At 30.3% G+C, this 16,293-nt stretch overlaps 2 protein-coding genes and 1 long non-coding RNA gene across 3 annotated transcripts; 1 reads left to right on the top strand and 2 right to left on the bottom strand.

The window, feature by feature from the left end:
- The first annotated feature begins 3,553 nt into the window (after window positions 1-3,553).
- Window positions 3,554-4,489, top strand: LOC126671067 (transcription initiation factor IIB-like). The gene has a single exon (XM_050364769.1). It carries the CDS (start codon window positions 3,554-3,556, stop codon window positions 4,487-4,489), a length of 936 nt encoding a protein of 311 aa, XP_050220726.1.
- Window positions 4,490-5,750: 1,261 nt separating this feature from the next.
- On the bottom strand, window positions 5,751-6,649 carry LOC126666040 (uncharacterized). The gene is made up of 2 exons (XM_050358988.2): window positions 6,460-6,649; window positions 5,751-6,181 (listed from the first exon to the last, which is right to left on the bottom strand). Exons 1-2 carry the CDS (start codon window positions 6,544-6,546, stop codon window positions 5,858-5,860), a joined length of 411 nt encoding a protein of 136 aa, XP_050214945.1. The 5' UTR covers window positions 6,547-6,649; the 3' UTR covers window positions 5,751-5,857.
- Window positions 6,650-10,668: 4,019 nt separating this feature from the next.
- On the bottom strand, window positions 10,669-12,124 carry LOC126665482 (uncharacterized). The gene is made up of 2 exons (XR_007637646.2): window positions 11,810-12,124; window positions 10,669-11,226 (listed from the first exon to the last, which is right to left on the bottom strand). It is a non-coding gene; the product is annotated as an uncharacterized LOC126665482 (long non-coding RNA).
- Window positions 12,125-16,293: the final 4,169 nt, after the last annotated feature.

Raw genomic sequence — 16,293 nt, 5'->3', positions numbered from 1 at the left:
ATCATTTGAGTTATAGCTCATTGGTTTGGCAGTGGAGGTTTAGTATTAGGAAATTGGTGAAATATTAAAAAAGAGAAAGAAAAAAAAGGATAGTATTGTCCACTTAAACCTTACTGGAGTGCAGAAATTAAAATGTGGAGTGTAAAAATCCCCACCCTTAATTTTACGAAAAATTATTGCATACAACCGTTGCGCCATGTCATTCGTGCAACAAACCAATTGTGCGTTAGCCATGTGGAAAATTAGAATGATAAAAAAAATAAGTAATAATTAAAAGATTCTCTATCGCAAATGCTCATTGGCTTGATGTAAAAATGACGTGGCATAACGGTTGCATGGTATAAACACTCTAATTTTACTCGCTTCTGGCTTAGTGTTTAAAGGGAAAATAACGATAGTATAGTCAATTTTACTCCTTTTTTTAATACTAAAGCCGCCTGGCATTTATTTATTTACAAGTCCCATATGCTCACACTATCACACATTAGCGTGAAATTACTATATTTTTTATTATTTCTAAAAAATTAATTTCAATTTACTCGATATAAACAATTAATTACTAAGCTTTTCTTCTCAATTTGGTTACTAATTTTTACTTTTTTTTTCAATTTGATTACGAAAACTTTTTCTTTTTGCTACAAAAATTCCGTTGCCACACCATTCTTTTAGCCTAAAAAACCTCTTTTCTAATAATTTTAAAGTTTAGTAGCTAAAATGAAAAAAATTAAGTCCACCAAGATGAAATATATCGATAGTTTGGATATTTCTAGTGTCTATTATCCGGCAATAGTCACCATACTACTACTGACCACTATCGGCGGATGCCAACATCGGAATTTGGCAAGCATACCATCCAAACAAAAATAATAAAATACAAAAGTTTCGGAATAGGTTTTGCCTCGTAGTATTTACCATTTCATTGATATATCATGCAAGAAGTTAGTAACTTACAACATCTTCAATAAAGTTTGGTAATCAAACTAAAAAAACTAAAAATTAATAACTAAATTGAAAAGAAATTAAAACTTCATAATTGAAGTCCAATCAACACAATAAAAGTTAGGGTCATTTTTAAAAACTCGAAAACCATTAAGGGGGGATGTGAGCCATAGGATAAACATTAGAGTCATTTTTGTACCTTAACCCTAAATATAAGTGGTAATTTTTTGAAATATATGTTTCGGTAACTTATTTATACTTTTACTTGTCAAGTTTTGACTTCTTTTTTCTGATCTTTTTTATTTACGAAAAATACTTTTTTTTAATTTTACAAATACCTTTTTCGGTTTTCAGTTTTTCAGTTCGGTCGACCGAACCGACCGATTGCACAGCCCTATTTTTAAGTTTTTAATAATTTACTCTCTTTTTTATAGATTTTTTTATTGAATTTTTTTTTATTTTTATAGTGTTTTTATAGTGTAAGATTAGTGTATATATAGTGATATATAGTGTATTTATGGCATTTTGTAGTGTTTTTGCAGTCTATATCATAAAAACACTACGAATATACCATAAACACTGTAAATACACCATAAACGTTGTAAATGCACCATAGATATACTAAAAAACGGCAGAAAATACATCAAAAAATATAGATATCTCGAAAACACCAGAAATACACTATAAATACATCAAAAATACACTAAAACATAAATATATTATAAAATTACTACAAATGCAACATAAATCAATTTGTTCCTTACAAAATCAGTAACAATAAACAAATTTATGAATAAGAGAAAGACAACATAAATAATTATATGAATAGTGGAACAATTTTATAAATAAAAAATAACAGATCTACAATAATTTATTTACAAATATATAGTGGGTACTTTTATAAATAAATTAGAAAAATAGGTAGCGTAGGAAATAAGGAAAATATGGTCAAAATGGTGTAAATAAGTTTTAAAAACTGGTATTTGGTGAGAATATCCCTAAATATAAACCAACATCTATATATCAGTTTTTTATAAAAAAAAATATTAGAGAATATATTTCTTACCAGAAATTTTTTTATTAATTTGTTTTTAACATGGTTGTCAAACCCGGCCCGGTGATAAAACCGGTGAGACTAAAGGGTCAAGGGTTAAAGGTTCAACCGGGATTCAACCGGAATTAAACCCGTATTATAAAAATAAAAAAATTATAAATTATAAATATTAATAATCATATATATATTATATAATAAGAAATATAGACATAAATAGCAAGTTATCTTGGTGGTATTGAATGCTTTCACTAAAAATATTAAATAACCAAGGCTCAAATTCCAGCAATGACATTTAAATTCCTTTTTTTTTTTTAATAAGGGCTTTGGTTTTTCAGTGATTGATCGAACCGGACCGGATTTTCCGGTTACTTGACCGGTTAATTGGTCCAATTCAGCGGTTATCCGGCCGGTTCGATTAAAAAACCGCGGGTTTGTGATTATAAGGGTTTTTAGTGCAACCCGAACCGTTGATATGACCGGTTCGAGGGTTTTCCGGTCGAACCTGCCGGTCCGGTTTGGGTTTGACAACCATGGTTTTTAAATTCATATTCAGTTGATTGTTGAAGAGTGTATGGTTGTGGAAAAGATTATACGGAAATGATATAGTCTTTAATTAATGTAAAAAGTAATTATTACTATTTTTGTTGTAGCATATTAAGTAACAAACTGGATACTATTCATCTAAATATAAACATAATTAAGATAATCAGTGACTTAGAATTAATTAAGCAATTTAGAAAAAAATATACATATATAATAAACTATTTAAAAGTATTTTATTTTTAAATAAATTCGGGTTTGAAACCCAAAGATATAGAACTGGCCCAAACGGGTCTCTCTCCGGTTTTAGTAAGAAAAAATAATCTTGTGTATTTATAACTTTGATCATTTTAATAAATTTATTAAATTATTGACCATTCTGAATTATTCAATTTCTAAATTAGGATAATTATATTCAGAACGAGAGTATAATCTGACGTGAATTGCTTACGTGTATTTATTTGATTGATTGGTCTAATTAAGAAAGAAAAATTTTATAACTTTAATTAAATTGGAATTTATATATAATTTTAGCATAATTTTTAAATCAGAATATAATTAATAATTTCAGCTATATTATAAATTTATTTTTCCATTAAAAAATCTTACTTTTGGATTGAGTTTGAAAATTCAATTTTTATTAAAATTTATTTGAGAAAAACCTATAAAATTAAATGCTTTTAAAACCAAGATATTCTTATAGAAAATTATACTATAAATAAAATAATATTGATATAAGTATATTTTCTTCTAACAATTCACAATTCGTCCAATTTGCCCCTGACATTAAAGCGAATTTGGAGTATTCAAATTTCAGGAACCAAACAGAGTCCTTTTCCTTGTTCTTTTTGTCTTGCCAATTTTCCTCATTAGGAGCAAATAGTTCCAAATACAAATACAAATCCTAATCATATTTGGATTCGGATTTCAGCTGCCAACCTATAAATAGAGTAGACAGCCCTTTGTTTTGCACAATTATTTCTTAAAACCATACGATTAAAGCTTCGAACAAAGAAAATCATGAGTGATTATATGGCTTACTGCACCGATTGCAAGACACAAACAGAAGTGGTAGATGATCATATGTCGGGAGATACAATCTGCACTAACTGTGGATTAGTTCTTGACCATCACTTCATCGATCAAACTTGCGAATGGCGAACGTTTGCCGATTCCGAGAAGGACGACCATGATCCTAACCGCGTCGGCAATGTCTCCAATCCGCTCTTAACCCATGGAAACCTTTCCACCACAATTGTAGCACAACCCGGACAAAAGCTTACTGATGAATTTATTTTCAAGAACCATGAATTGCTTACGAACCCGGACAAAATCTTGACGGAGGGTTTTGAATCAATAAGTAGGATGGCGGATAGGCTAAGTATTGGTAAAAGTAGCAAGATTAGGGCTGATGAGATATACAAAAATTTAGTGGACAAGAAATCCTGCAAAGGAAAGAATGTGAAGTCGATATTGGCAGCGTGCTTGTTCGTTGCTTGTAAAGAGTCTAAATTGCCGAGAACTGTGAAGGAGATCTGCAGTGTTGCACAAGGGGTTTCAAAGAAAGAAATAAATAGAGCTGCGGATTTTATCAAGAAACAAACAGACATTGATATTATTGCTAGTGCCGAATGTTCGAATGGAAGGGGACTTGTAAGGCGATTCTGTTCGAATCTTGGCATGAAAAACCAGGACATGAAAGCCGTACAAGAAGCTCTTGAGAATTCTAAAGAAGTTGATATCAGGAGGAGTCCTTGTTCTATCTTGGCTGCCATTATTTTCATAATCGCTCAACTTTCAGGCCAAAAGATTCCTCTCCGAGATATCGCAATGGCTTCTCAAGTTGCGGAACAGACTATCAAGAAGTCGTATAAGGATATTCATCCTCATGCTTCCAGGGTAGTGCCCCGCTGGTACGCCAAGGAATGTGATCTCAACAAACTCTGCAGACCTTAAAGGCGTTCATTCATGCCTAGTTGCTTTACCATATATGTTGAGTTTTGTTTTTGTCAGGATTTTCTTTAACTAGTTTAGAGTTAATAATGATCAACTTAGAATATGGATTATTCAGATAATTTTTAGCCATTTTCTCATTATCCAAACAAAAACCAGTGCTGCGTATCCAAATTCTAATACATTTTCTAGATGTTCCACAAACTGACCTTCATGATTTTTCATAATAATTGGAATACAAGATTTGAAACTACATTTTCCTTTCCAAGAAGCCAAACAGAAATTAAGTTGAAAGAATCACTTTACTTTATCATCACACTGCATTTTCTTTGGTAACAATTTCTTCACTTAGAATCTGGTTTCTTGAAAACAGAATGAGAGAATTTGTTGTGATTTCTTTAGGAGTAAACTCAAACTCACAGGGCTCCTTCTTTATACGTAGTTTCAGATTTGAATCTAAGTTCGTTATGTATAACGGTTTTCCTCTCTGCTTTGGCAAATCGTATTCTGCCACGTATGATATTAATTTGCACAAATAATTGATTTCGAATATTATTAATTTTACTCGCTTCTTGCTTAGTGCTTAAAGGGGAAAATAACGATATAGTCAATTTTACTCGCTTCTTTTTTCAATTTACTCGATAACAAAATAATATCGATATAAACAAGCTTTAATTTCTTCTCAATTCAATTACCAATTTTTAAATTCTTTTCAATTTGATTACCAAACTTTAGTCTTTTTAATTTGGCTACAAAATTCCGTTGTCACGCCATCTTTTTTGGGCTAAAAACCTTTGTTGTAATTATTTGAAAGTTTAGTAATTAAAATGAAAAAAATTGAGTCCACCAAAATGAAATATATCGACAGTTTGGATATTCCTAGTGTTTATTATCCGGAAATAGTCACTATATTACTACTGACCACTATCGGCCGATGCTAGCATCGGAATTTAGCAAGCATACCATCAGTACAGGCCACTGCCGGCAAATGCTAGCCATCGAAATAGGGCAACTTTACGGCAACCAATCACTGGCTTCCGGCGATCAACCACCACTTCTCCTCTCTTCTTCTTCTTGATTTAACTCTCCGAGTTAGATTCTATTTCTATAAAAGATATATGGAAAAAGTGATAAATCATGTTTTCACTTAATTATACAAAAACGACAGCCGTTCAAAAATTTATTGTCAACTTAAACATTGTAGAAATATCAAAGAATAAAAAAAGAAGAGTAAAAACTCTAAAATTATTATTTCATCAAAACTTTCTCAATTAGACATCGAATCTACAATTTACACAAAAATTCAAACTTTAAACTAAGCAGACTGGCATAGAGAACCACAATGAGACGACCAGCACAACCATTTCATTATTACCCTGACTTCAGTAGACGTATCATTATCAGTATCAGCACCACCACTATGAATATCATTACCAACACCACCACCGTCAGTTGTACATCCAAATCATCACCACCGCCGCCACCATTTCCGTTACCGTTATCATTGCCGTCACCGTCACCATCATTGACTAGTGGTTCTGCTGCTTCTTCTTCTCCTCCATCTATTTCTCCTTCATTCAATTCTTCAAAGTTATTATTTGCCTGGCCCAGACGGGCAAGAACAGCAGCTCCGGCAAGAAGAGCAGCACCGGTAATAATAGCAGCTCCAAGCTTGAATGGAAGAAACCCAAGACTCTGTAATATTAGATACAATATTATAATTAAAAACCAATATTACTGAACAAATTATAAACCAATTACATCAAACAAAACAAGAACCCTGAATCTTGAAACTCAGTTTTTATCCATTTTCTCAGCATCCAAACAGAAAACAAGTGTTGGGTATCCAATTTCTTAATTAAAAATCAATAACCCATGTCAATAAAAGCATGAAATAACCAAAGCATAATATGATTACAAACTACATTTTCTTTTCCAAGAATCCAAACAGAAAGTTTAAAGCGTCACTTTACTTTAACATCAGACTGAATTTGCTTTGCTAACGATTGCTTCACTTCGAGTCTCTCAAGAGACGTTGATTGCTTGTTATCAGTATTCATTTTAACTCTGTTTTCTTGAAAAGAAAATGAGAGAGTTTGTAGTGATTTCTTGGTTTTTCTTAAGGAATAAACTGAAGTTTACAAGACTGCTTATCAGAGTTTCTAATATGAAAGGTTCATTTCAAGATTCGCTGCAGCAAAGTTAGTTATGTATAACGGTTTTTCACTCCCCTTCAGCCAATACTATTCTTCCATGTGTTATGTGTATGACTTCATTTAGCACATTTAGTGATTTTAAACCCCTATATTTATAGCTTATTGCTCAAAAGTGAAAATAATGATAGATTAACCAATTTTATTTATTTTTTTATGGATGCAGAAAGAGAAAAAAAGAGATATCTTTGTAAAAAAGAACTTTTAATGACATTGTAAATTGATTGTACAAATTGAAAAACATTTGATTAAGTCCAAATTTAATTATTTTTAAGAAATCATGATCATATTAAATTTTGAGCGTCAGCAAAAAAAAAATTACATCAAAATTCTTGCAGCAATATTCTTCTTGCCGGGACAGTCAACTTCCAAATATAATAGGTTAAGGTAAGCACTTTTAACAAAATTTCTAGTTCATGCACTGAATAACGTAAAGATCATGCTTTGTTTAAGGTCCATAATTATCAACCTTTTATATAGTACATTAGTAATTTAGTACAAAAGTACTATATATTTAATTTTTCCTGCAAATGTATTACCCACCTTATTTTCATAACTAGTTTCGCATTACGTGCTATGCACGTGGCTCGTAACGTAACTCGTCAATGAGCATATTAGTAAATTTATTATAATTATATCAATTTTTTATTTATAATTAATATTAAATTAGTTAAGAATTTTTGTAAAAGTAAAAATAATATATTCGGTTATTAAATTTTTTCCATACTGAATTTATTCTTCTTTTGGTTTTATAATAACCGTAATTAAATAATTAATTTAATTTAATTAATAATATCTTTAAAAATAATAAGATAGAAATTTAAATAATAATATATTGACCAAATAGAGTATTTTAATTTTGTACTTCAATCAAACTAAAAGATAGGTATTCCTACTAATTTGGAGACAATTTAGTTATTTCTTGCATATTAAAAACTAAATTGGAGATAATTTAGCTACCTATTCTAATTAGGACTTTAATTATAATAGTGATTAATTAATTAAATAACTAATTAGTTAATGACTATAAAAACTTTATTTAGTAGTAAATTGAAAAGGATTATTCAGTAAATTTGTCTGTCCCCCCCCCATCCGTGCTTTTATATATAGTATAGATATAGATATACATAACACCTAATGATATTTTAATTTTATGATGTATAATTTTTTTTATCATTTTTTAAAAATAATTTCTGAATATGCCCTTGTGTGATAATGATATATATTTAAACTAAAACATTATTTTAAAAAATAAATAAAACTAAAATTTACAACAATTTATTAGAATATCAAAGCATGACCAAACGTCATATTTTTTAGTGAATGGAGAAATATATAAGCGGGAAGAACATTTATATTTTATTCTAAAATTTTAAATACTATCATATTCTAAATTATGTATCAAAATAATTTATTTTTAAAAACTTTAGCTATACACCACGAGTTCCGTTCCTTTGTTCGTTTTGCATTAAATTAAGAGTAATTATTCAATGCACCGATCGTACCACGTTGCTCGTACAATAAATAAAAAAAATAAAAATATCTACTATATTTTATCATAAATATCAAACATTTTAGATATTTGATTTGCTGGTTGCACACGTAGTATGACCGTGACACTAAATACTGATTCTTGGGTTTTTGACATTTTTGTGTCTCATAGACACAAAAATTCTTTTTTTGTGCCTCCTACCACCAGCCCGCTATCTGAGATAGCGGGCTGCTATATTTTAGCACCAGCCCGCCATATGAGATGGCGGGCTGGTAGCTAATTACGGTGATTATCTTAATCACCGTAATTAGCACCAGCCCGCCATCTCATATGGCGGGCTGGTGTCCCCAATGATTGGGGAGAGAGTTAATTACTCTCTCCCCAATCATTTGAAACTGATTGGGCAATAATTGCCCAATCAGTTTATTTTTTTATAAAAAAAAAATTATTTTACCAATGAATTTATTTTTTACGTTAACTATTTTCGGGTTATTTTTGTAATATATATAATATGTGTATTACGAAAATTGTGTTATGTGAGGTGTGGAAGGATGATTTTTTATGTGAGGATTAAAAGATGAATAGGACTTCCTTCATATTTGTTCACTAATCTACACTATTTATTACAAAATGAATGGTATTACTGTACATTTGATAATAAATGTTGTAGATTTAACGAACAAAAATGAGGAAATGTGGGCTTGGGCCTTTGCTTTTGATGAACTACTCAATTTGTTAGATGTGCTTCCTTTCTGGGCTTATTTTGTTGGACTTGCCTTGGGCTTATGTTAACTGAGTTTAGTAAGCATTTTGAACATTTTGTAATTGATCTCATGTGTTGTTTTTCCATTTATCACTCTGGAAAACGTTATAACAAATGAAAGATCATGCCTAAGAAAATAACTATTGTTTCAGACCAAAGATATAATGGAGTTGCAATCTAATTCATTGATCATTAATTTGTTTCAGTCATAGTGCTTTTAAAACCGAGACAGGAGAAAGTATTAGTTCATTTTACTATTTCATAAAATTAAACTATAGTGTGGTTCTTGGTAAAATAGTTTTAAATTGTCCAACAAAATATGAAATAATAACTACTATCAATAATAAAAAAAATCATTTTTTTACTGAAATAATAAAATTATAATTTAAAATTCGCATAATCAAACCCTATATGCCGCATATTTTCATTCATAAATGAGAGATAAGCAAAAAAGGTATATACTTGTGAATAAAAATGAAATGATTTATCTATAGTTCTGAATCCTAGAACCAAATGATATTTCATGTTGATGTAAAAATAAAAAATTATATGCACTTAAATTTATGAAGTATGTAAATTATTTTAATTTGATTGCATTTTATAAAAATTAGTAAATATATATTTTCTTCGGATTATAATATTTTTGCATTTGGAAAAGAAAAAGCAGTACATAATTTTTTTTTTGCCAGAGAAGCAATACATAAAATGTGTCACTTTAAAATGTCAAGAGAGATTTATTGTTATTTTTTAAAATTTATTCCTACCAATAAATAATTTAATGATAATAGTAATTAATATGAACAATTTAGTAAAAGTGTATATAAATCAGAACATATTATTATTTTATTAAGCTATGTTAAATAGTCAAAAGCGAAAAGATATTATAAATCGAAAGAAGTATCAACTAATGTTTTTTGATAAATTAAATATGCGATGAAAATTGATGATGTGGAAGCCAAATTGGCCGAAGACATTCGATTAAAAACTCTCCCATTGTCATCCATTAAATAATATTTAAAATATTAAAATGTACCATTTTAAAAATTCGACTTTTATGTAATCCATTTTCACTGAATATATAATTAGTATATCGATTTATCAAAAAATATTAAATATATAGTTTTTTTTTAAGAAATGTTGGCGGTATCACGAGATTATTAATTTTTATAAAACGTTATTAAATTGTAAAAAGTTACAGTATATACTATATAGCTTGTGATAATACCTTAATAACCCGAAAATAGTTAACGTAAAAAATAAATTCATTGGTAAAATAAATTTTTTTTTTATAAAAAAATAAACTGATTGGGCAATTATTGCCCAATCAGTTTCAAATGATTAACTCTCTCCTCAATCATTGGGCTGATCCCCAATGATTGGGGATCAGTCACCAGCCTGCCATATGAGATGGCGGGCTGGTGCTAATTACGGTGATTAAGATAATCACCGTAATTAGCTACCAGCCCGCCATCTCATATGGCGGGCTGGTGCTAAAATACAGCAGCCCGCTATCTCAGATAGCGGGCTGGTGGTAGGAGGCACAAAAAAAGAATTTTTGTGTCTATGAGACACAAAAATGTCAAAAATCCCTGATTCTTGAATTGGAGCCAAGAAAGTCACTTAGGAATCTAAAATCTGGCAATACTTTCTTGTTTTTCACTTGGCTAGGAAAAAAAAAATGAAAATAGATTCTAATAACTATAAACTAACAACATAGATGGATTTGAGGAAATTTGATAAAAGCAACAATACGCAGCTCAACATCTCATACAGCAACAACGATAACAATACCAACACAACCTATACTGATGATTGGGTCACGGTTTAACTAGTCTATATACGTGATATGTCTATATCTATATGGATTGTACACCAACCACAGTATTAACGCCACCGCCGCTCCCAATATCGTTACCGTTATCATTACCCGTTCACAAAAATACATTATTTCTTCACCCATATCTTCGTTACCGTTATCACCGGCGCCCCCGTCTCCGTTACCGTTATCACCAACATCACCGTTACCATTACTATTAGCACCAGCACCATCATTACCCAGATCATCGCCCAGTTCATGGCCAGCACCAGCACCATCGTTACCCAGTTCATCGCCAGCACCACCGTTGCCCAAATTATCACCAACACCACCGTCACCGTCACCGTCACCGTTACGGATACCATCATTTTCCTCACCGGCACCGGCAAGAATAGCAGCTTCTTAGTCCTCTTCCACAGAATTATTCTTGTCACCAAGTTGCTCTATAGTTGAGCTCTGAAAAGGGGAATTAACGACTAATTACTCTACAAAGTAAACCAAACATCATCATTCTTTAATTATCATCAAACGGAAGAAAAATCCTAATCCTGAAACGTTTTATTCATTTCTCAGCATCCAAACAGAAACTAATACATTAATTCTCTAGTTGTTCAACAAAAATATGAATACAAGAAATTAACCCAGAACCAACCAGAGACACAAGAACTGAATTCTTGATTAGTTTCATGATGAAAGAAAATACATTAATCTTTTTCTATATTTTCTGGCCAACCAAACAGAAACTACATGCATTAGACTATCTTTCAAGATACAATACACTAAAAACAGTACATCAAGATTGTTTTGCATTAACAAACAATCAACCAATCAAATACACAAACAGACGTTCAAGATTGTTTTAGATTAATTTTAGTAGAATGATTCTATTTTCTCAGATTACTAGTGTATCCAAACAAGAAAATGACCAATTAAACTCTTAACTAAAACCCATGTCAATAGAAGCATGAAATAACCAAGAGAAAAATAACTGCATTTTCTTTTCTAAGAATCCAAACAGAAAGTTTAAAGATTGACATACTTTAACATCAGACTGAGTTCCCTTTGCAAACAATTTCTCCTCGTCAAGTCTCTCAGGAGACATCTGGTTTTTTGTAAGAACAGAAAGGAAAACGAGAGAGTTTGCAGTGGTTTCTTGATTTTTCTTTAGGAGTAAACTGAAAGATACAGGACTGCTTCTTTGAGTTTGTATTATTCAAGATTCGATGCACGCAAGTTAGTTATGCATAACGGTCTCTAATTCTTTTTTATCAAATGGGGTTTCTCCACGTTTATGATATGATAGCACAACATTGATTTTGGCCCCTTTATTTTTAGCTTAGTGCTCAAAGGTGAAAATAATGATGGGCTAGTCAATTTTACCCTCATATTTTTTCTGGGTGTAGAAGGAATTAAAAATAAAAAAGTACAATTCATCCAAAAAAAATGCCAATAGATACTTGTATTTTTATTTCTTTTGATGATGGTTTTATGTCGTACTATATTTTTCATTGGAGTATGCCCATATATGACATCATGTATAATCATTTTACCAATAATTTCATGTACCAGCACTTAGTAATTAGAACATCTCATAGTTTTAAAGGTCAGAACGTACAATTATCTTATCAAACATGGGTTAATATCAAAAAAAATCATAACTTTACACGTTTTTTCATTTTAATCACGCAAATCAAATTTTTTTATTTTCATGCACGAACTATCATTTTTTTCTCAAATTCATACACGGTGCTTAGGTGTCACAGCTCCATTGGTGGAATTCGCTGAGGTAGATGTCATTTTAAACCAATGAATGAGTGCCACCTTAGCGCCATATATGAATTTGAGAAAAAATAGTAGTTCATGCATGAAAATGAGAAAATTTAAAGTACATGATTAAAATGAAAAAACGTGTAAGTTTATGATTTTTTTTGACATTAACCCTATCAACAACTACAACCTTCAAGAAAGTAGTAGTCTCGTAACTTAATTGAGAATTATAAACAAAACATTTACTAAAAATATCACTTCTTCTGAAAAAATAAGAGTGTATTTTGATTTTTAATTTAAAATTGAAAGTGTTTCAAATATAATGAGTAATTAATTTTATTGTTGAAAAATAAGAAGTGATTACTTTAAGGCTTAATCACCAAAAAAACTCTCACCTTTTAGTCCCTTTTCAGTTGCACCCTAATGTTGCAATTTTGTCAGTTGTACCCTATTTCGCACCTTTGAGTTTCAATTCCACCCTAAAAATCAAATTGGACTTTTTTCACTCGGAAAAAATTTATAAAAACCCTTATAAAGTACTCGTTTGAACTCTTTTCCACATAAAAAGTTAAAAATGGATGACTTATTTTAACTTTTCTTTAAATGAAAAAGAGATCAATTTAATATTTGAGGGTGGAATTGAAAACCAAAGGTGCGAATTAGGGTGCAACTGACAAAATTGTAACATCAGGGTGCATTTGAAAAGGGGCTAAAAGGTGGGGGGTTTTTGGTGATTAAATATAAGAAATAATTAATTGTTCAAAAAAAATTAAATTGCTAAAACTATTTTTAGAAGAATATTTATACTCCAAGGCACAACAATGTAAACTCACAAAAGTGAGCTCTCAATCGAGAAACGTTTCTATATTTTAAGGCATTCGCATTTTGATTTATAAATTAAAAAAAAAAAGACCAACAAATATATAGAGAGAGTTACCTTTAGTTTTGCAATTAAAGGCATGCATATTCAAGAAGAATAAAAAAGTTATACAAACTAAGATTGTAGGAAGTCCTACTACTCCTTAATGTGACTATTGTTTATAGGCTGCATATGCATCAGGTATTTCAAATTTTAAGGAAAAATTGCAACTTTAATCTCATAGTTTATTAGCCTTTTTAAGAACAACGGATCATTTTCACCCCCGAACTTGCGTCAAAATATCAAAAAAGTCCAAAACTGAAAAATCGGATCATTTATACCCTAAACTTGTGTAAACCGGCTCAAAAGCACTCCTTTGTTGACGTGGCACCTTAATTGGAGAGCGAGATTTATAAAAATATAATTCACTCTAACTAATCATTAATTAAATCCTTTTAAAATCCTAATTAAAACAATTTAAAATACTAAATGTCCAATAAATAAATCCTGATTCAAATTTTTTTCATCTATTTTAACAGATTGGCCGGAAAAAATTTCGGCCAATCTGCTGTTCTTCTTGGAAGAACAGACCCTCTGTTCTTCGTGAAGAAGAACAGACCCGGCGGTTTGTTCTTCTTCACGAAGAACAAACCGATGGGTTTCACCGGAGCAGCAGCTCCTCACCGGAGCAGCAACTCTTTGTCTCCTCCTCGCCTGAGACCTAAAAAAATTTGAAACAATTTGATTTTTTTTGTAAAAAATACAAAAAGGTCCTCCATCTTTTAGTTAATATAAATTTAATATATATAGTTTTAAAATTAAAAGGATTAATGTGTTCTTTTTTTATTATTATGTGTTAAAAGAGAAAATTTTTTTAAAAAATGGACTATTTTAAACTTTTTTATTATCAAAAACCACTTTACCAACAAAACCACTATCCAATACCGGAGAGTGTATCTCACTCTCTGAGGTAAGAGTGGAGAGGTGGGTTTTTGACCAAAAATATACAAGTTCAAGGTATAAGTGATCCTATTTTTCAGTTTTGGACTTTTTTGATACTTTGATGCAAGTTCGGGGTGAAAGTGATCCTTTGTTCGCCTTTTTAAAATATATAGTATTACTATTTATGTTGAATCCTATCAAATTAATATATTAAATTTGACTAAAAAATTTCTTTAACATTTTCATTATGCTATAGATTACATTTTAATTCTTACATTTTTTTTTGTTTTTCACAGTGTTTTAAAAACCGAACCGGTGGCCAAACTGATGAGGCTATCGGTTTCCGGTTCAACCGGTTTAACCGGTTCAATGACCGGTTCAACCGGTTTAATAAATTTAAAAAAATTGAAAAAAAATTCTGGTTTCGCGGTTTTTTTATCAGTCCAATCCGGTTCAACATCCGGTTTTTTACCGGTTCAATCCGATCCAATTCGGTTCAATCCGGTCCAACTCGGTCCAATCAAAAGATCCAGTTTTTTGCCTTTTCAAACCGGACCACTGGCCGGTTCACGGTTCAATAGGTCCGACCGGCCGATGCGGTCCGGTTTTTAAAACACTGGTTTTTCATCAAAAAAATTCTTAAATTTTTCTAGATTTAGGAAATTATTTTTTGCTCAAAAACACGAATATTGGTCATTACAATTCTTTTTTCTTGTTATCCTTCTTTAATAATATTCTCTTTTATGTGGCTGCGTGCTCTAATCCTCTGAGTTACATGCCCCACTCCGAAATCGAATTGAGACATTATGTATATTGCATATGGATAATTGATATCCGGACATATGAATCGTTGTGGTGCACTATGTTTTGGAATGTAGGTAGTGGTTATGATCGATTCGATAGAAAAGAAGGTGAAAATAAGCGTAGATCTGGAGATTTCCGAATAGGTCAACCTTTCAAACTACAGCCTTAGTCGCTGGTTGGGCCGGTTCAATGGCTCTTTATGAATTAGCAGTTTTTGAAAAAAAAAAGATTGATTTTTTATTATACTTAGATATTCGATTTTTTTTCATATTTTTCTTTCTGAAAAAAATAAAAAAAGGGATTTAAAAAGGGAAAGGATTTTATAATTTTCTACTAGGATACTAATTTTTTATATATGAAATAATTTAATTTTGTTATTTTTTAAGACCTTACATATTTTTATTATTTTTTTAATTTATAAATTAATTTAGCTATATTTTGGCTATATAATCAAATTTAATAAATTTAATACATAAATTATGATGATATAAATTAAATGAAGTTAAAATATAATTAGAATAGTTAGTTAACTTTCAAAATATTTTTAAGTTTTGTTCATTGAAATTTCATAAAAATACATTAAGATTACAAAAAATAACATTAAAATTATTAAAATATAATATAATCAAAATTGTGTCATCAATGTATAAGTTAAATTGTTAATTTAATTTTTCATTTGTGGTGAAGTGTTAATAGAAATATACTATTTTTAAAAAGTTATGTAAAACAATAGTTTAAATGAATTAAAATAAAACCTATAAAAGATATAAGGATTAAATTTAAACCTTTTTACTAAGTTGTATATATACTCAAGTGGTACAGCTATAGCCAATGAATGGCTACACACAATAGTAGGACTTCCTACAACCATAGTCTGCTCCTCCTTTCATGTCTTCACTTTTAATTGATGTGATGATATTAAAGTGAGTAATGGGATGTTATTATGTTTCAGTTGCAAAACTGTTCATAACTCATGGCTTGTTAAATGTTTGACTCATTGCCTTGGAGACACTTATTCTGATAAACCATTAGATCTTATAAAACTCAGTAATGGTAAGGATATAAGAAAGAAATATATGTAAATTTGACACTCTTTTTGTTTGACACTCTTTTTGGGATATCAAAAATGTCAATTAAAATGAGACGGAAAG

Source organism: Mercurialis annua, linkage group LG1-X, assembly GCF_937616625.2.
Source record: "Mercurialis annua linkage group LG1-X, ddMerAnnu1.2, whole genome shotgun sequence".
In the NCBI taxonomy this organism is placed as follows: domain Eukaryota; kingdom Viridiplantae; phylum Streptophyta; class Magnoliopsida; order Malpighiales; family Euphorbiaceae; genus Mercurialis; species Mercurialis annua.
This window is presented reverse-complemented; position numbering and strand designations above follow the sequence as displayed.